At 43.9% G+C, this 22,096-nt stretch overlaps 1 protein-coding gene across 4 annotated transcripts; it reads left to right on the forward strand.

The window, feature by feature from the left end:
• Positions 1-14,331: 14,331 nt before the first annotated feature.
• On the forward strand, positions 14,332-21,878 carry LOC147444771 (uncharacterized). Of its 4 annotated transcripts, XM_086527312.1 has the most exons (5): positions 14,332-16,147; positions 16,230-20,010; positions 20,088-21,406; positions 21,500-21,601; positions 21,703-21,878. In XM_086527312.1, the coding sequence occupies exons 3-5, from the start codon at positions 20,570-20,572 to the stop codon at positions 21,745-21,747; spliced, it is 984 nt and encodes a 327-aa protein (XP_086383438.1). In that variant the 5' UTR covers positions 14,332-16,147; positions 16,230-20,010; positions 20,088-20,569; the 3' UTR covers positions 21,748-21,878. The 4 variants fall into 4 exon arrangements, 3 of the variants coding, with proteins under 3 accessions (XP_086383438.1, XP_086383436.1, XP_086383435.1); XM_086527310.1 differs by having other exon boundaries at positions 21,500-21,878; XR_015190070.1 differs by lacking the exons at positions 21,500-21,601; positions 21,703-21,878 and having other exon boundaries at positions 20,088-20,809.
• The last annotated feature ends 218 nt before the right edge of the window (positions 21,879-22,096 follow it).

Raw genomic sequence — 22,096 nt, forward strand, 5'->3', positions numbered from 1 at the left:
AGACATGCATGCCATGGGCCCGCGGTCCGGGCCGAGCGTGCTTAGCCGCCTGAAGGAAACCTTTAGTAGAGCCACTCGCTCCGAACATGGAGCTAATGATGTAAACGAGGGAGGTGGGGAAGTAAATTCTCCATTCGTGACCAACGTAGACCCTATACCATTAAAGAATGTGCATGTGAATACTTCATTCACTACACCTCCTGACTCTTCAGAGTTATTTTCCTCCGAGGTCATATTACTCGATGGTAGAAGCCTTGCCGAAGTGCAAGAGGTTGACCGGTATATCCTTGCAGCGAGGGAAAAGGAAGTCGAGAGCTTACGTAAGGCGGAGCAACGAAGAGAGTTAAAAGCAAAAGCCCCTATGTCAATTTCCTTGCTAAGAGAGCAATCGAGTGCTCCTGACTTAGCAACCGCTAAGGACCAACCCCTAGAAAGCAACATTGCATCTAGCTCAAAGGACACCCCTAGCACCTTAGTGTTCTTAAATGAGGACTGGGAGTACGAACTACAAACGGAAACTCTGACCGACCTATACACAAGTCACACCTATCACGTGGGTTGGTTAGATGTCCTACAATCCACAATGGGTGCTACTAGCGTGGAGGATCAACAACAAAGAGTTTGTGAGGTCATCCATAGGGTTATTGAGTTAGAGAGAGAGAACCAGGGGATCCACATGACTTCAATGGGTCTCATGAGATTCTTGGATACAGGGAAGGCTAAACAACCAACCTTATCTCAAATGGAGACTCCCTCGGTAAGTTCGATGGATCCCCCATATGTTGTTTCGCCAGGGGTCTCGGTCCAATTTGAGCCCACAAGTGATAGCTTTACCTTTCCAAGTCTAGCTCATCTTTCCCTTGATGACACCACGGTTACCATGCCTACCCCAATGATGGGCATGCCGAGAAACACGCCATGGACCTCATTTTTAGTAAAGCACCACTACATGGTAGCTCAATGCCTACAATAGTAGCTACAAGTGCGTACCAATCATATGCACCTATGGGTCCACATACTCATGTAGTCCCTACCCCTCCCATTGTTTCAACTACCTATGCTCCACAACCACAACACCCAAGTTCTTATTTCCATGGGACTATACCGGCTAGCATTAGCATGTCACATTCGACGTCTTCTATGCCTAGAGCCACACATATGAACTTTGGGCTTCCACATGGCACAACACCGTACCAACCATGGAACCCAAGGGCTTCCTATGCGCCAAGCCCAATGCCAATACCTACTCCACATGTAGTCTCTGGAGCGCCTTCATCCACGGTGTTTTCTCACTTAGGTGACTTGGCAACATTTGCTCAAGCTATCAGTCGATCTATTGCTGAGAATATGCGTAACACGCCTGATAGAGAGCCTAGAAGTAAGGTGGTACAAATAGCCAAGCTTACACAAAAATTTAGTGGAGACGGGGATTTGCCAAAGCATATCGAAGTGTTTGAACAAATATGTGATTCTCTAGGAGAACACAATGACCTACATAAGAGTAATGCTTTAAGCCTAACCTTAAGTGGAAAGGCAGGGGATTGGTATAGAACCCTAAGGGTGGAAGAAAAAACGATTTACCATACTCTTAGGAGACTGTTTTTGAAAGAATACATACGAGAGGGAGTGCTTTGGGGTATAGCTTCTCAGCTCCAGAAAGCCCAACGAGAGGAAGGAGAGTCGGTGAGAGACTTTATTAGTTGCTTGAAGCATTTGAATTCTCGTTGTAATCCAAATGAGCGCTTCAACAATAACCAATTGCTTGATAGATTCATTAGGAGGTTACGACATGAGGATATCTACAATGGCCTAGTCATTAGAGGTATCACCACTTGGGAAGCAGTCACCACCAATGCTATCCAATTGGAGGATAATTTAATGATTCAAGGAGAAAGAGTGTCCGTTGAGCCTAAATCCTTTAGCTTGCAAGCCTCAGGGCATCAACCAATGACTCTAAAGCCTATTGTTAAGGAGCCAAAGATATCTGAGATGACTTTAGAAGATCTCACCAAGGCTATTCAAGAGAGTCTTAGAGACAATTGTGCTTCGCAAAACAATCATATGTATCCAAGAAGGGAGCAACAATGGTCCTCAGTATGCTATGGTCTGCATAGTACCAGTGAATGCCCTACTTTTAGAGTGAAATTCAATGGGAATTGCAATGCCTATGGGAGGTATGGTCATCAAGATAAGGATTGCATAGTATTCAAGTATGCAATGGCCAATAGACCAACCTTAGCATGGACAGACACACCTCGAGTGCTTGCATTGATGCCGGCCCCACCTCTTGAACAAACGTCACAACACATGGTCCCTAGGGACCAAAATGTTGTTCAAACAACACCCTTACCACCTCCAGTGCTAGGACCGCAACCACCACATCCGAGAATAACTTCTGTGAATCAAGTGAGTTGTGAGTCATCTATTGCTTGTTTGGAAGGCTATGAGGAAGATATAGACCCTAATATTGCCTATGGGATGGATGTGCTTGAAAAAAGTCCACAATACTACATGGAGGACTATTGGGGACAAGTCAAACCTGTCTATCAAGTAGCTGCTCTTGCTGCAAGAGGCCAAAATATCAATTACACTACCAAGAGACCACCTCTTCAATGCTATGAGTGTGGAGGTCCACATCGTGTAGCCGAGTGTCCTATTAGGCTACAAAAGAACGCCACACTAATGCAAACCAATCAAGCGAGTACGTCTACAATGCCAATACTCATGTGTAATCGATGTGGCATAGATCATTTGATTGCACAATGTCCGAATAATCCAAATGCGTCGAAGATCACGCCATTAAACTTGATTGAGGTTACCGAGGAGCCATCACAAAGTACACCTGTGGTACCAGTGAACGTACTCACACGATCGATGCTCCAAAAACAAAATTATATTCTTGAAGAAAGAGACACAGCATCAATTGCCCAATCTCAGAAGAAGAAGAAAACACGAAGGAAGAGATCGCAAAAAGCAGCGAAGTCAGACCCCAGTTCAAAGACCAACATAGGAACTGGTAACGACCCCGTATATATGAACGACACTGAAGAGGATTCTGATTCAAGTGAAACCATAGAGACCAAAACGACCACTAAGATAGAAACCAACAAGGAAGATCGTCATGAGAAATACCTCTTAACAAGTTGGGACAATACTTTGAGGGAGATGAATCCAATGCAACCATACCAATCACTACCAAGGGATTAACTGTGGAGGGAATCCTTGATGGTGGCGCTGGGGTTAGCATTGTGACTAAAAATTATTGGGAAACTATGGGAAGACCTCACCTTGCGACCACAACCATAGTAGTAAAGATGGCCAATGGGTCTATTGTTAAACCTATTGGGATGCTAGAAGATCTTAGGGTCAAGGTCTTTGGACATAAAATAAGAGTTACCTTCATTGTTATGGATTTCTCCAAGCACACTATGGCATCGGAGATGATCTTAGGATGTCCTTTCATGAGGGAAGCAAAAATGGTGCATGACTGGTCTAAAAACAATGTCTACTTGCAGTTCCAAGATTCTGTCATTCGAGTAGATCTTGTAACTGGTCGATCACATCCTCTAGGAAACAGGTTTATAATTGATCATAGATCTGACACCACAATTCACTCGTCCCCATTGAAATATTGCTACACGTGTAAAGCGTACACTGATGTTGGGAAATATTCTCCTTATATGGATGTACTACCTGGGATGACTAAGTCGGACAATGTGGATTGGGTCCACCTAGCAGCAACCATAGAAACTTGGGGAAACAGGGGGACGACCTGGGTAACACGTGAGGGGGATGAAATGCCCGTACCCTTAAATATGCTAGAAGCAATGCATATAGCTTCTGACAAGACTCATCCTCATATAACGAAGAAAACATACAAGTGGGTCCCTAAAGCTTCTTTAGAGACCATAGCTAGTGCTAAAAAACAAAAGCCTTTTAAGAAACGTACCACTCGATCGAAGAAAAGTAAGAAAACGTGGCATTGGATTCCTAAACGACTATTGGAAGCCCAAGGCTATTATCAAGGAAATGATCAAATTTGGGTGCCAAAACATAGATTGTGTTCTTACCTATCACCTGACCCATGTGAGCCTAATCCCATAGCTCCAAAATGAATCGACGATAGCGGAAAGAAAAAAATCACAGAATGCTACACACCCTCTCCAGAGTTAGTTTGGGTACCAAAGAAAGAACGATTTGTTCCACCTAGCTCAGGAAGGGGAGAGTCCCATTAAGCTTCTAGCTCCTCATGTAATGCATCCATACAGGTAAAAGCTTCTCCACAACCTCCACCTACAATAGTGGACCTCCATAAAGTAACAAAGGAATCCACACCTCCCTGTGTTCAAGAATCACTTGATGAACCACTTCAAGTTTGATCCAAGGAAAGTACCTTACCACCCTTGCAACTCGATGAGGCACCTAAGGTACTCCCCATCTCTGCGTCGCCAAAACCATCGAAATTTTTTAAAAATATATATTTATATATATACATATATATAATATACATACCCCCTCCCGTTCCCACACACGCTCGTGGACACACATATATATACACACATACTCACGCACACGCATCCACACATACACACACATGCATAAACGCACACACCAATGGTAAATACAAAAAACGAAGGATTCAACGACTACGACGACATCAACAAAAAGGAGGACGACCCAAATTATGTGACACCGACACCAAAAAGAGCAAAGGCACCGAAGGCATGCCCCGGTCGACCCCGAAGAGACGAACGCGCTACACCGACGCACCGGCAAAGCTGCCATTTACCGACATCATCGCATCCACGACGCCCTCTTTAGTAAAGCTGTAGGTTATTATCATCATTTTTCCCAGTTTCAACCAAATCGTGTAAAAAAATCCCAAACTTGTAAATTCTCATCTCTCTACTTGATGGTCACAAAGGCCCACCTAGAGGTTTTCCTTATAATAACTCCCCAAGACAAAGCAAGGGTCAACCACCCAGGGCCCACCGCCTTGCTTTGTCTCCCCTGATTAGGTTACCCTAATCAAACCGGATTACCCTAATCTAAAGCAGCCAACACCTATAAAAAGGCACTAAGAGGTCACTATTGAGGGGGGACAAGTTCATGAGAGGTCAGCACTTGGTAGTATTTTGGTGGGAGGAACTGGCAACATTTGCATCACAAGAGAGGGGACTTACAAGTCGTGGCTAGTTTTGGGAGTTGTATGATGTTAAGGAAGCTATGTCTACATCTCGACTCCCACGGTCGATCCACACACACTCATGTTAGCAAGGTTTTATGTCAATGAGTCATCTCTACAATAATCTCCCTCACACCCCCGAGGGTTTTCATCACCCGTCTATTCTCTCTCTCTCTCTCTCTCTCTCTCTCTCTGTGTGTGTGTGTGTGTGTGTGTGTGTGTGTGTGTGTGTGTAGAATTCGTGATATTTCAAATCACCGTTGTCTGCGTCCTAGCCGCTCAAAGCTAAGTGTATATATATATATACATATACATATATATAGAGAGAGAGAGAGAGTTTTATAGGCGAGTGGTGAGGGAAAATAGAACGCATCCAATACGTAGAGGATCCGTGTGTGTGCTCACCGACGAACGAGCACATGTATGCACTGAGTGGCCGTAAGTATGCACCCACAATTGGCAGGTGAAGCTTATGCATCAAGCACACAAGCGTATGTCATATCATCTCGGAGGATGTCCGCATGAGATGTCCCGACCTCCTTGACTAGCATATCGTGCACTGACTGCATGCGTGGCAAGAGCCTGTGCATATCCTGTGTGAATGTATCCTTATAATCACTGAGGGTTTTTCCATATCCTGTAATTATCAGTACTGGAATTCGAGAAGGTAGCGGCCCTGTGTGTGCCTCCACACTATCTCGCACGGGCATGCTCAAATGGGATCGACAGTTGAGGTGATCTGGGCCGTCGGATGCGCATTTGGTAAATTTGGGAAGAAAAGTAAATTCGGGCAGGCTTGTAAATTCGAGTCGATCCGCACCCCATGTCTCGAACCCCCGACCTCCCCACCCCGAGCCATGTGCACTAACCACTGCACCCTCATGCGTACATTGAAATATACGCGCTTCAAGTATGTCATATTGTAAATGTGAACCGATTGGTAAATTTGGGACAAATTTGTAAATTCGGACAAATTGGTAAATTTGAGGCAACCTTAGATCTGACGGTCCATAATTTACACGCATCACTTTTTTTCCCTCCACCATTGATCCCATTTGATCATGCCCGTGTGATATAGCGATGAGGGTGTGCGTGTGAATTTTCAAAGAAAGCGCATGGTGAAGGTCAACCGTGTTGAAAGCTAGTAAGCTGGTGGCTTCAAGAAGTTGCTTCGGGGTAGCTTCTAGCAAGTGCGTGTGTACGTGTAAGCGCGTGAGGGAGATGTGAGTGGCTCTAAGAAGTTGCGTGTGAGAAGGCTTGACAGCAGGTGGTGCTAAAAGTCTTGTACGTGTAAGCGCGTGAGGAGCTTCGGGGTAACTTCCAGCAAGCGCACTAGCGGGTGAGGAGCTTCGGGGTAACTTCCAGCAAGCGCGCGCGAGAGAGAGAGAGAGAGATAAATATTCGACAATTGCAGAGAGGCTGGTGTGGCTCGCCTCATGCTCTGATTGTGCTGAAGCAGTTATCTCAGTGCTGCATTAGGGTATGGGAAATCTACTGAGTTTAATAGGAAACATGGTTCAGATTCTTGGACTCGCAAGCAACGCGGTTCAGGGTCTTGGAACTTTAGCGACCTGCTTGGGCCCCGCTGGAAATAGCGTGCCACCTTTGTACCAGGCCCTCGCTAGCGCTGGAAATCGCATCCCCCAGTCCATCAGTGTCGCTGCCCAGATCTCTGGCTATGCTACCCAGCCTACCTCTTTTGCCTTGAGTGCCGCCGAATGCTTCAGTCGTCGACATTGATGGGTACAAGAAAACTCGGCCGTAATTTGCATATGTTTCTTGCACGTGATATTATGCTAAAATGTTAGCCATTGCTCATTGAGCATCATGATTGTAATATCTTAGCTGCGATTGCTCATCACCTTAGCGTCACAATACTATGCCCTATGATTGCATCTGCTGTTACTGTTCATAATTATTGTTTGATGTGTCATGTACCTCATTTACTCTTAAGCTCTCACGTGCTAATGTTTGAGCTTATGAAAGCCGCACCCTCTTACTGAGCATAAGGCACTACTAACCTCCCATCCTGGGGCTAGACTTCCCTTGGCCTCACGATGCCTTGCTAGATACGCGATGCATCCCCTATGAAAGTTACAAAATGAGGAAGAAGGGAAGAATTGAGAGAAAGAACTACCTATAGCATCTTGTGTCAATCATGGGACTTCAACCCATACAATTGAATGCTTCCACCTTTCTTTGTTTTTGTGAAACTCCCTTTAGTGACCTCACTGGTATCTGTTTGTGTGAGAAAAGACGTAATGGCACCCTTCACTTGATCTAGCCCTTCTTTGGTTAGCATCCGTGGCACTTTAGGAAGCAGTATCTTTCCATTGAGAGCTTGACGTGGAGTGGGGGAAACGGGGAGATGTTTCAAGGCCCTCAAGGTATTAATATTGGAGACTTTTTAGACTTGCCTACAGTTTAACCATTATTGACTTATTAGCAAGCTCAATAGGACCCGGTGCCAACTTAGCACTGTTAAACCCACTCCACTTCTCTTTGCAAAAAACAATATTTTAAACCATAGGTGTAGTTACTTGAGTGCATGTTTTTGAAGGCTAATAGAATAATGGTGGAGTCTTTTGAGACTTGCCTATGACTTAACCATTATTCATTTATTAGCAAGCTCGATAGCAACCGGTGGATAGGGGTAAAGGGGAACACACTAGGAAACAAAAAAAATTGCCTCTATAGCTGAGGATAATCACTACATCCCAATCCAACAAAGTTCACCTTCAAAACTCACACAACTGAGAACACGCCACACCAAATATTTCGTATTTACAACCATGTCACAACACGCACCACTCTCTCTTTCTCGCTCACACATATACATCCCGAGGAGATTCACACATCTCACACACCTGACATTAGATAGTTGAAACAGAGAAAAGATGAGAAGGGGAAAAAGGGGAAGAAACGATACTAGAATCTAACATGGTTTGCATCAATTATGGAAAAACGTCATCTACAAACACCATACAAACCTTTGCTACAATTCAGCTCGGCACGACATCATCGAGCAATAAGAAAATTAGGGCAATCAATGAATTAGCCGTCGTGTGCCTCTCCTCGTTAAGAACGTGGCAAGAAAGACCCTCTTGTTGGTGCCTTCATTGGCACCAAAGCAATCCAAGCACTCCTCCTTTGAGAACTCCTCTCTCGAGATCCAAGAAAACCTCCCCTGTAAGGCCCCTCCTAGAGTCTTCAAGAATAGCCCTTTTCGAGCTACGGACAGATCCTTCGTCGTCCCCAAAGAAAATCCCCCCTAATGGAATAAAATTGGCCCCTCAAGGGCATAGGCAAAAGATCCCTACTTTTGTTGATAGATGCTATATTCGGATCCCTTTACTTGCATGTGAAATCGCTCTATATTCGGCATTTCTTTCTCCCCAAGACTCCACTCCAAGTGACCAACTCCTTAATTGGGGCATCGATGGCGCCGTTAGTGCTCCCTACACATGCCTTCAAAATTTGTTTTTGCACTTTGGATGTGTGAAGCCACCTCGGACAAGGCCTGCCATGTCAACACTGTGAGCACCCGATGGCACTACTGCCCTCTCCTTCCAAAACCGTGCCATCTATGACCTGCGTGCACCAGACAGCTGCCCACGCAGCGTCGCGAGCCACCAACTCCATAGCCCACGAGCTCCACGAGCTCTCCACTGGCCTCAAATTCCCTCAATAGGCTAACAATCCCACATAAGTACCCCTCGTTTCTCCTCATTGGAACTACATATGGGACAGCACTCTGATGCCACATGGTAGCCTTAGGTGGACTCACCCCCAAGATCCTTCAAGGTCACCACAACCTTCGAAAAAAAATATCATAAACTGCCTTTTTCTCCCCCAACTTTTACTGCTTGCCAATGTGCCCTCGAGCGACGCACGCCAAAAAACTAGAAAACCATTTGGCACTACATTGTTGACAATTGCCGTCAGCTTAAAATTTTAATATCTTGCCAATCCGATGCCTGATTGACAAGCCGTGAACTCCCATGACCTTCTCTTGCCTCATACTTCACATACAAACCCTGGAGGGGCTCCAAAAGATCTCAAATGGAACGTTGATTGAGGCGATCAATATGACATAGAACTGGTCCCCGATGAAACTTCAACTAACCATATCTCGACTTTGGGACTCCAAATGACGATCCGAAAAGACCAACATGCTCCACAATTTGAGCTCTCCACATCCACATGCTGAAACCCGCTCTAACCACCTAGCATCACCTGTCCTTTCTGTCTTAGATCTGCAATGCATTATAGATTTGACCAACCATATCTTGCGCACAGTGGCTCCGAGTGATGAGCCATCTGGATCTTCTCCCTCAGCACTTCAAGTACTACATTTCCTGAAACCCGCTCTAACCACCTAGCATCACCTGTCCTGTCTGTCTTAGATCTGCAATGCACTATAGATTTGACCAACCATATCTTGCGCACAGTGGCTCCGTGTGATGAGCCATTTGGATCTTCTCCCTCAGCACTTCAAGTACTACATTTCCAAGAAAAAAACTAGCACTTTGATCCTCCTTCATCTGCCATCTTAATTGGCTCTTTTTGGAGCACTTCTGGTCTAAGAAACCACATAAAGCATACATCTCCCTTGCCAGTTACCTGCTCAAGATCTTCCCATCTGCTCTAACACTTTACCATGAACTTGTTAGCATACACTTCAATGCTTGTGCACTCTACTAGGGTCGACACACTTTCATTGCACCATCATTGCCCAATCCCCTTGTTGAACATTCAATGTGCAACCACAAAATTGTTTTATTCTTCTACCAACTATAAAAGTAGACAACATCGTGAGCAAACCAAAAAACACTACCATATGTACGAGGCTCTACTCTTGCCTGCTGCTGCCAAAAATCAAGTGGGTTGTCCCACCCCCTGCATAGCATGTCTTCCTCCTGAATCAAATGGCCAACCACTTGTTGCACCGCAAAACTAACCATCAACACCTCCTGGGTAAAATGATACAATCTCGTCCGCACCCTTCACCTATATTAGCTTACCATAGTGCTTCTCCCAACCGTCAACCTGCTTTCTCTAACTGCCTTCAACTATGACCTCTCCCTGTGAATCAACATACGAAACAATTGAGCATGACCCTCTCTCCTAACCATATAAAGTGAGGCTCTCCATATAAGAAACCTCCTCTAAATAGCAGTGTGGTTGATCCAAGCACTCCTCCACATCGACCTCTGTTGGCTCATCCATAGCACACTACTCATCCATGAACAGAATCTTCTCTTTTGGAGGGGCTACCTCTCACATCACATGTATCTTCGTCAAAGCCTTGTCCACGAGCACTTGCATACCTTCATCCCCTGCATCCTTGACATCATCAAAATCCCCAATCATCTTCTCCATCAATGCATACTTGATCCAAAAATCCTGTATCCATAGCATCATTGGTACAATCCATAGGCACCTCTAGCTTCTCCTTCCTCTGATCAACATCAGGTAGGATATCTTGGCTACCCATAAGTTGAACCTTGCTCTTTTTTGCATAGCTTTGAACCAATTGCACTGCAACATCACTTGACACCACAAATCCCATCAGCATGGTCACCAACATAGCATTGCATGCCCTCTTTGAGAGCACATCCTCTTTCATTTACTTTGGCACTTCAACCTGCTCTTCTTTAATATTGGCTATCTCACCATATCATTAGACACATAATAAGGAATCTTTACCTTTATCAACACATGATTATCATACTCGGTCTCCTTGCCATGGGACGCGGACTCATCCGCTCTATCTTCCTTGCTTTTTTCCCAGAAACTTAAGTTGGTATCTTCATCTTCATCAGCACCACATGCCGACTACTCCACAAAAGCTTGACCTTCATCTAGGCTTTGCTCACTTTCTTCATATCCTTCCAAGATCTTGGCATCTACAACTCGATTGCACTTTTCTAACTTTTCATGCACTTGCTTCAAAAAAACAAGCTCTACCTCTTCAAGCTTTTCATGCACTTGCTTCAAAAAAACAAGCTCTACCTCTTCAAGCTTTTCATGCACTTGCTTCAAAAAAAGAGGCTTTACCTCTTCAAGCTTTTCATGCAATAGCTTCAAAAAAATAGGATTTACCTCTTCAAGCTTTTCATACACTTGCTTCAAAAAAACAGGTTTTACCTCTTCAAGATTTTCTTAGCACTCGATATTGGCTACCTCATTCGCACACTGGCTCTCTTCAACAAGGGGCTTATCCTCATAGGTACTTTATAAACTGGAAAGCTCTAAGAAGTATAATGGACCATTGGACTTACCTCAACAAATTTTGGACTTTGAACAACTGGCACCGCATTTGGTTGAACCATGGAGCAAATTGTTACTGCCACAAGCATATAGTCTGCACGCTTTAACAAGCCCAACTCTAAGCTTTGCTTCACCTTCTCGCTCTTCACCTTGGTCAAATAGACAGTATCATCATAGATATATGCACCATATTTGACTTTTGTCTGATCTTTGGATGCAAATACTCAAGAAACTCCGACAACTTTAGGTACCAGTTCCTTTCACCCCCGTAACAACCTCCAATTTCCTCCAACAAGCTTCAAAATTTTCAAATAAAATGGAAAAATCTTTACTTACATCTTGGTGTACCGCCTTCAACTTTGCACCAGCCTCTACTAGAGTAATGACCCTTCAAAACCACTTTAAATATTGATTGTGAAGCTCCTACCACGAACCTTGATCATCATGCTTTAGGTCATCAAACCATATATTTGCACATTTGAACATCAATGATGGCGTTATATGAAACTTTTCCACATCCATCAACATATGCATCGATAGCATCCATAATTCAAGACCAGGTAACCAATCCTCTGTGTCTTCAACACTTCTGAATATGGGGCCAAATCTCAGTTCCACCATCTCTACTATCTTAAAATCCGACCACTAGAGATTCGCACTGCACCCCAATCCACTAGAGTTAACCTTCAAATGTAAGAGACTGAGAAGATAGAATGCCAATAACCACTCAACCATACCTATATATAGGCGCTTGGCCCTCTGGCTCTTAGCTATATATAGCCTCTTTATTGCATGTGTATCCGTCGGCCCTTGGCCAATGGATACACATAACCTTCGCCACGGCCATGCCCTCCTATAGTCCTACCCTTGGCATGACATTATGCCCTCCGTGGAGAAGGGTTTTCATTTCACTACAAGAGATCACTCACATTAGCGACGCTCGTACAACGACGCTCAAAAATGAAAATTCCCGGCGTCGCTATGAGCGTCGCAAGTTTACAAGTAATTTTGCGACGCGCATAGCGACGCTCATAGCGACGCCGGCTAGGCTAAAAAAATAACAGAGAGCGCCCAAAAACTTAGATCTCAGATCTGAGTTTTCGGCGCCCTCAAGCAAGAAGGTAACGCTCTCCCTCTCTCTCTCTCTCTTTCTTCTCCATACACACACACACACACACACACACACACACGATGAGAGGAAGGAGAGCCAAGTATGCTCCTTCCCTCTCCTCACTCTCATGTTCCCTTCCCCTCTTTCTCTCTCCCTCTCTCTCTCTCTCTCACACACACACACACACATTGTGTTTTGAGAGAGAGAGAGAGAGAGCACAAGCATAAACAAAAACGCACACACACATACATAAACAAAGAATGCACACACACATTGAGAGAGGAAAAGAGAGAGAGAGCATGCATAAACAAAAAACGCACACATTGAGAGAGGAAAAGAGAGAGAGAACATGCATAAACAAAAAACGCACACACACATGCATAAACAAAGAATGCACACACATTGAGAGAGGAAGAGAGAGAGAGAGAGAGAGAGAGAGAGAGAGAGAGAGAAAGAAGAAGAAGAGAGTTAACATCGTAGGAAACTATCCCAAGAGACCTTAAAGCTCTAGTCGACAGGAGTTGAACTCAAGACCTGTTATTCATGAGGGAAATGGCATAATCAATCTATCACACTTCGGTGATAGAAAAGTTAAACCATTTTTCTTCTTTTTTTATTGGCGTGCACACACACCCCTACACACACACACACACCCGAGAAGAAGAGAGTTTAATTTAACATCGTAGGAAACTAATTAAAAAGACCTAAAGATCTAGCCGACGAGGAGTTGAACTCAAGACCTATTATTCAAGAGGGAAATGGCATAACCAATCTACCATGCTTGGCATGGGTGATAGAAAGGTTATACCATTTTTCTCTTTTTATTGGCACGCACACATCCACACACGCACACACACACAAGAAGAAGAGAGTTTTAACGTTGTAGGAAACTATCTCAAAAGACGTTAAAGATTAGGTTAGATGTAGACTTACGTTAAATTAGATTTAGGTTTATTTAAGTTAAATTAGATTAGATTTAGGTTTATTTTTAGTTAGATTTAGGTTTATTTTTAGTTAGATTTATGTTTGATTAGATTTAGGTTTATTTACGCTAGATTTAGATTTACGTTATATTATATTAGATTTAGGTCTCCATAGACTGCGATGTCTGCATGAAGCGGGTGAAGAAAGCCCTCAATGGAATATAGGGTATTGCTGCCTTCACTCATGGTGGGCTCCGTCGATCCAAAAGTACTGGTGAAATTTCTTCAGAAGATAGGGAAGAAGGTGGATCTTCAAGGCGGCAAGAGTCACTACATCCCCGACAATGACCATCTAGACAACCTCTCGTCATTCAACAGCAACTTCAAAGTTAGTAACAAGAGCAAGAATGGTCCAAAGGGCCAATTGCTGTCGTCAGATGTGGATGGAGATGAGGTAGCGTCACCACCGGAAGTTAACTCTCACATCTTTAGTGATGAGAATGCCAACTCTTGCCGAGTTATGTGAGAAATTATGTGTTAAATCAGTTTTAAGGTTCTTATAATCTGTGCTAGTTTAGTTCTTTTTTTTTAATATAACATAAGTTACGTTAGATTTAGATTTATGTTATATTAGATTAGACTTAGGTTTATTTACGTTAGATTTAGATTTACATTATATTAGATTAGATTTTTCAATCACTCGTGTAGCCTAAGTGATGCCCGAGTCTTGAGTCTGTGGAGTGAGAGCCTATAAGAGGAATCCAAAGTTTAGGCTCCTATAGCTAGTAGCTAGAGCGCGCAAAATTACTCATGTAATTTTTTCAATCACTCATCTAGCCTAAGCGATGCTCGAGTCTTGAGTTTGTGGAGTGAGAGCCTATAAGAGGAATCCAGAGTCTAGGCTCCTATAGCTAGTAGCTAGAGCGCACAAAATTACATGGTGCGGGCAGCGGAACGTTGAATCTTCCATGGCTACGCCCAAATCCTGAGGCATGGTCAACTTTGTGATCCATCGTCTATCGAGTCTCGACTGTATTGAGCTCCATGATGGATCAGCTGCGTAGGTAGACCAACATCAACCCACATGCTGCTCACCTACAGCAGCTGGCGCTCATGGGTGGGTTTTCCCAATGCTCTAACCAATCTACCACACTTGGGTGATAGAAAGGTTATACCATTTTTCTCTTTTTATTGGCATACACACATCCCCACACACACACACACAAGAAGAAGAGAGTTTTAATGTCGTAGGAAACTATCCCAAAAGACGTTAAAGATTAGGTTAGATGTAGAATTACGTTAAATTAGATTTAGGTTTAGGGTAGTTAAATTCAATTAGAGTTAGGTTTATTTTTAGTTAGATTTACGTTTGATTAGATTTAGGTTTATTTACGTTAGATCGAGTCCACGCAAGAACTACTTACGGTAAAAAAATTAGAGTTAGATGAACAGTGAAAAGATCTACTGTGAAAAGATGTTAAGATGCTGTGAAATGCAACACCTAGAGAAGAGGCAAAGGGGTTTTGTCCACTACATGCAGTATCATGTAGACGTGGGTCTGTAGATTTCTTGTACCCACAAATATAGGTATTGACCAATAAAGACAAGATTATAACCCGGTGATTCTAATCTCCATGCACCTCTAGACCGAGGTGTGCTGGGATTGGACATGACTAGAGAATGTGAGGTAGTTTACAATGTGAACAGAGAGAGGGAGAAAGAGAGAGAGATAAAAGATGAAGAATGCCAATAGAATATTATATTTTTTGTCCAGGTTATAAGATTTTAATCCTCATTATGAGTAGTGACGAGGATTCAGGTGATCTATTACAATTAGTTTACTTTAATAAAACTCTAAATGTATAATGATCTGATAGATTTTTACACAATTGTACCGTATTTTTATGTTGTGTAGATTGCTCAAAGAGCACATACTACCAGCTGATAATGTGATGCCAGATTCCCGAGAGGAAGCAAGAAATATTTTGCGAAACTTGGGGATGGATTACCATTCGATCCACGCTTGTCCTAATGACTGCATTCTTTTCAAAGGGGAATACATAGACATGGAGAAGTGTCCGAAATGTGATTCCGAGAAATATCGAGTAGATCTCCACGGAACAAAAATTCCACAAAAGGTTTTGCGACATTTTCCTCTGCTTCCTCGCATCAAGCATTTCTTCGAATGTAAGTCCATGGCTGCCCTAGCATCATGGCATGAGGAGAATAAATCTTCAGATGGTGTGCTACGGATTCCTGCAAATTGCACAACCTGGAAACATATAGATGGAACATGGTCGGATTTTGACAGGGAAGCTCGAAATTTGCGCTTAGGCCTGGCTATGGATGGCGTAAATCCATTTGGTCAAAGATCAACATCTTACAGTGTATGGCCCGTTGTCATCGTCAACTACAACATTCCCCCGTGGTTGACTACGAAGAAGGGGCACCTATGGCTAAGCTTGATTGTGCCAGGGCGATATAAAGTGAAGAATATGGATGTGTATCTTCGTCCACTATTGGAAGAGCTACAACAATTGTGGATTGCCATAGAGGTGGTGGATATGAGCCCACACACAGGTCGACGGAATGCTTTGGTCAGAGGCATTCTAATGTGGACCGTGCATGACTATTCCAGACTAACAGAATGCTCAGGTGATCTATTTACACTCCTCACTCAGACACTGTAAATCTTGCTTTTTCTCAAGTTGATCTATTATCATGTGTATACATCCAGGGCTTCAAACAAGCGGATACAGAGCATGTGTCACATGTGGACCTAGACTGAATGCACGTAGGGCGCCCTCACTGAAGAAGAAAATCTACGAAGGTCATCAAGCGTATCTTCCAGAGAATCATGTGTTACGCGATGGATTTTTGGAAAGAGAGCCACGGAGGATGTCTGCACAAGCATGGTTAGAGCAGAAGGAGATATGTGATGACGGATTGCCCCCAGGGATGAAGAGACTATCTCTATGGTACGAGTTACCATACTGGCCCCGACTCATGATCAATAACTTGCTCGATCCAATGCACATATTCAAGAATGTGGGTAATCTACTATGGGACCATCTGACCGGCAAGAAAGATACTTTGGGAGCCAGAGTTGACCTTAGAAATGTGGATCGTATGGAGCAATATTGGCCGCAAACAGCGTCTGATGGATCGATAAAACTCCTTAAATCACCATGGATTTTCATAGGAGCCCAAGAACGCAAAGTAAAAGAGACCATTCGATCTTTGCGGACCCCCACTGGCGTAATGCACTCGCTCCGAACGTGTTTTACTAAAGAAGGAAAGCTTACCGGTTTGAAGTCACACGACTGGCATAAAATGTGTCAGGTACGTTCATAGTGGACTTTAATATCATTGCATAAAATGTGGACTTTAATATCATTGCTGCACATATTTTACAGTTTATTTTACCGGTTGCCATTGAGGGATGTTTGTCTCTCGACGTCCGTAACACAATCTACAAACTTGCGAAGCTGGTGCAATGGATCTCACAAAAGGAGATCAACGTAGACTCCATACCATTCGCCAAACTAAATGCTGTGGAGGTTGTGTGCATGTTTGAGAAACATTTTCCTACTACCACGCTAACCATTCCGGTGCATCTTCTTGTTCACATACTTGATAAGGTGGGAATAGCCGGCACAGTACATTCCAGATGGATATTCTTCTTAGAACGTTTCATGAAAATGGCCAAGGGATATGTGCGTCAAAAGGCACGTCCGGAGGGTAGCATGGCAGAAGAATGGCTGGTATCAGAGTCCCTAGTGTGCATTGGAGAGTGGCTAGACGGATTCGATAAAGCCCGGGACACGCTATGGCGAACCATAGATGATGAGCGCATATCTGGGATTGTCATGTGCAATCTCGGTGTTGAGAAGAACATGACGGAAGATTTACAGGCTAAAATCAACCTATTTTGCATGCTTCACAATCCAGTGATGCAAAAGTGGATTTCACAATATGAGGATGCAAAGCAAGAGCGACAAAGGGCACGAATCGAGTGGAGACGAAGAAGAAGACCACCGATGCACTATCCGACGGGTCTGGAGAGCCTACCAACATTCATGAGCTTAAGATGGTTGCACAACCAATTGAAAAGCGCACAACAGTGCGGTGAAGAAGTGACTGAGGAAGAGTGGGAGTACTCTCGGGGTTGCGCGACCAAGGTAAGTTTGCAATGTTGTACTAGCTAGTGACTTTCTAGACGTTTGAACGGCCACTCATAATCTTTGTTCCTTGTAGTATAAGTCATACACAGCAGCATGGTGTAAAGGTCGACATTTTAGGGTGGAACGGATTGACAAAAAGCGTTTTACTCAAGATTAAGGAATCATTGCAAAATTTGAACAGTCTAGTCAACGACGTTCCTCTGATCCAGATCCTGTGGTGGCGGAACTCACTTACTTCAGCACGCTACAAGAGATTTTGAGGATTGATTATAGAGGATTTTTTGTCGACTTGTTCGACGTGCAATGGTTCAAGATAATCATGGAGGGTCGCAACGCTACTGTGTGTAGAGGAGAGTCTGGTTTTCTTGAGGTGATCTATTTACACTCCTCACTCAGACACTGTAAATCTTGCTTTTTCTCAAGGTGATCTATTATCATGTGTATACATCCAGGGCTTCAAACAAGCGGATACAGAGCATGTGTCACATGTGGACCTAGACTGAATGCACGTAGGGCGCCCTCACTGAAGAAGAAAATCTACGAAGGTCATCAAGCGTATCTTCCAGAGAATCATGTGTTACGCGACGGCTTTTTGGAAAGAGATCCACCGAGGATGTCTGCACAAGCATGGTTAGAGCAGAAGGAGATATGTGATGACGGATTGCCCCCAGGGATGAAGAGACTATCTCTATGGTACGAGTTACCATACTGGCCCCGACTCATGATCAATAACTTGCTTGATCCAATGCACATATTCAAGAATGTGGGTAATCTACTATGGGACCATCTGACCGGCAAGAAAGATACTTTGGGAGCCAGAGTTGACCTTAGAAATGTGGATCGTATGGAGCAATATTGGCCGCAAATAGCGTCCGATGGATCGATAAAACTCCCTAAAGCACCATGGATTTTCATAGGAGCCCAAGAACGCAAAGTAAAAGAGACCATTCGATCTTTGCGGACCCCCACTGGCGTAATGCACTCGCTCCGAACGTGTTTTACTAAAGAAGGAAAGCTTACCGGTTTGAAGTCACACGACTGGCATAAAATGTGTCACGTACGTTCATAGTGGACTTTAATATCATTGCATAAAATGTGGACTTTAATATCATTGCTGCACATATTTTACAGTTTATTTTACCGGTTGCCATTGAGGGATGTTTGTCTCTCGACGTCCGTAACACAATCTACAAACTTGCGAAGCTGGTGCAATGGATCTCACAAAAGGAGATCAACGTAGACTCCATACTTTCGCCAAACTAAATGCTGTGGAGCTTGTGTGCATGTTTGAGAAACATTTTCCTACTACCACGCTAACCATTCCGGTGCATCTTCTTGTTCACATAGTTGATGAGGTGGGAATAGCCGGCACAGTACATTCCAGATGGATGTTCTTCTTAGAACGTTTCATGAAAATGGCCAAGGGATATGTGCGTCAAAAGGCACGTCCGGAGGGTAGCATGGCAGAAGGATGGCTGGTATCACAGTCCCTAGTGTACATTGGAGAGTGGCTAGATGGATTTGATAAAGCCCGGGACACGCTATGGCGAACCATAGATGATGAGCGCATATCTGGGATTGTCATGTGCAATCTCGGTGTTGAGAAGAAGATGACGGAATATTTACAGGCTAAAATCAACCTATTTTGCATGCTTCACAATCCAGTGATGCAAAAGTGGATTTCACAATATGAGGATGCAAAGCAAGAGCGACAAAGGGCACGAATCGAGTGGAGACGAAGAAGACGACCACCGATGCACTATCCGACGGGTCTGGAGAGCCTACCAACATTCATGAGCTTAAGATGGTTGCACAACCAATTGAAAAGCGCACAACAGTGCGGTGAAGAAGTGACTGAGGAAGAGTGGGAGTACTCTCGGGGTTGCGCGACCAAGGTAAGTTTGCAATGTTGTACTAGCTAGTGACTTTCTAGACGTTTGAACGGCCACTCATAATCTTTGTTCCTTGTAGTATAAGTCATACACAGCAGCATGGTGTAAAGGTCGACATTTTAGGGTGGAACGGATTGACAAAAAGCGTTTTACTCAAGATTAAGGAATCATTGCAAAATTTGAACAGTCTAGTCGACGACGTTCCTCTGATGCAGATCCTGTGGTGGCGGAACTCACTTACTTCAGCACGCTACAAGAGATTTTGAGGATCGATTATAGAGGATTTTTTGTCGACTTGTTCGACGTGCAATGGTTCAAGATAATCATGGAGGGTCGCAACGCTACTGTGCGTAGAGGAGAGTCTGGTTTTCTTGAGGTGGATTCAACTAAGAAATGGACTGACCTAAGAGACACTTTCGTACTACCCGAGCATTATGAACAAGTAAGTAAATAGTTAACATCCCCCTTTTACAAGTTATGTGCTTGAAAGCTCTCATGTAAGTTATGTGGCTCTGGCAGGTAATATTTCATCCTACAAAGTCTACATCAAACTGGTGGTACATCATAGAGGTAGCCCCTCGTAGTGCCAGGATGTATGAAGGCTACCATGTGCCAATCACAGCGGCATCAATGGAAGAGATCAGAGAAGATGCTCAATCAGAAGCCGCTGCAGTGGTGCCAGACGAGCATCAAGATGCTACCCTATATGGGGTGCATGCAGAGGATCTACAGAATGAAACAGAGGACATGTGTTTAAACGGAGAGCTCTATATAGATATAGGAAGTTATGCTGAGTTATGCGAGGATGAGAGAGAGATCTCTTAAAGCCACAAATATTGTATTTGAACAATTTTGCTCCGTGTTGTAAAAGCTCTGGCTCCCTAAGTACCTTCCATGGTGTATAACGCTCTTTTCTACTCGCGCTCACATCTTTTGATTGAAAATTCTGAGTTATCGACTTGCCTCTTCTATCACTCAAGTCATTGCGTCATTGTATTTATATGTGTCATTACATCATTGTATTTAATGGTCTTTGCGTCATTGTCTACTCTATTCATTCAATATTAAGTTTAAATATTTGTGTGTTTAATGCAGGTATGGATGATGAGGAGTTTCTTTCTTCTTTGTCACCGCAGCAGACACAGTGGTACGTGGAGCATCATCGCTCTGGTGCATCATCGCGCATTCCTACTCCATCCGCATCTCCCTCTCTTTCGAAGCATTCGGCGCTCTCCGAAGCTTCGGTGTCGACGAGACGATCTTCGCACTCGTCTAGGCACCGGCGCTCTAGTGGTGGCGGTGGCGGTTGTTGTGGGGATTCCGCCGCCGATGCCTCCACACCGCCTCGTGTTCGACGAGGCTCTTTACCCTCCCCTTCTCTGCCCATCCCCACATCATCGCCATCTACGCCAGGTTTTGCGCGGCTGATTGTTCCTAGCAGCTACACACCACTACCTTCTCCGCCAGGAGCCACCCCACTCGACACTCCTCGCTTCAGGGCCCAGACTCCGATGGAGACACCTGACGTCCGTACCCCCATCCACACACCGCTAGAGACCCCTGCCGGGACACCCAGGTTCACGCATCACCGGCCAGAGGGCTTGTCTTACTCCGTCGACTTCAGCGAACACAAGCGTTCCGAAGTGCAAAAAGAAATCAAGCATGGGTGGAACAGGCCAGATTGGCTGGCCAAAGAAGATTGGAAGAATGTGAAGAAAGCAGCGCACGAGAATCCCGACAAGTGGAAGCAACAAAAGGATGCAGCCAGAGCGCGAGTAGAGGCAGGGAGCTCACACCACTTGGGGAGCGGCGAATGGGCATCATTTGAGGCCGATTTTGTAAGTTTTTTCGCATTGCTCTTTATGTTTGATAATTTAGGGTTTATGGGTTTTTAAATTCTAACATAATGAAATCTTTGTATGTTTTGACAGTGGTCGATGACAGGACGTGATCCCACACCGTACGAGCACGAGTACGCAGGTAGGAAGGGCTTAAATGCCCTAATGGACATTCTGAGTTCTCGCGGCGGCATGGTTAGTATTAGGGTTTACTCTTTTCTATTTTTTGTATTGTTTTATAAACGTCGTTATATGTTTATACTTACAGAAAGCTGTCTTATTGTTTTTTTTTGCAGAATCCGATAGATACGCCGCTTGGACGCGATGAGACGTCTGACTAGACGATGTCAGTTTAGCGGTAGCTAGATAGCATTAGTTTCTATTTCTCATAGCTTATGTATCATGAGACGACTTTTATACGTCTTTTTGAACCATGTATATTTTTTCAATAATGACAATGGTGTTGTAATTATTACATTTTCCAATCAATTGATTTTGCCTATGATGTGTACAATTGTCATTGATTTACTTTCATCAATTTACACTTGTCAATTTTGTATCTTTATTCTGCAAACAATACGTACTATGGATGATGGAGTTAATGTTAATGGTTATATTGTCTTGTGGGTGACTCTCTTGGGTTACTATGGATGATGGAGTTAATGGTTATATTGTCTTGTGGGTGACTAT

This window comes from Adiantum capillus-veneris, chromosome 13, assembly GCF_014529385.1.
Source record: "Adiantum capillus-veneris isolate H3 chromosome 13, ASM1452938v2, whole genome shotgun sequence".
Taxonomy (NCBI): domain Eukaryota; kingdom Viridiplantae; phylum Streptophyta; class Polypodiopsida; order Polypodiales; family Pteridaceae; genus Adiantum; species Adiantum capillus-veneris.

Bases quoted from the DNA above. Each gene is read 5' to 3' on its own strand.
- LOC147444771 (XM_086527309.1), top strand. From the start codon at position 15,397: ATGTTGTGTAGATTGCTCAAAGAGCACATACTACCAGCTGATAATGTG. The intron at 16,148-16,229 runs GTGATCTATTTA...GTATACATCCAG, and splicing joins CAGACTAACAGAATGCTCAG to GGCTTCAAACAAGCGGATAC.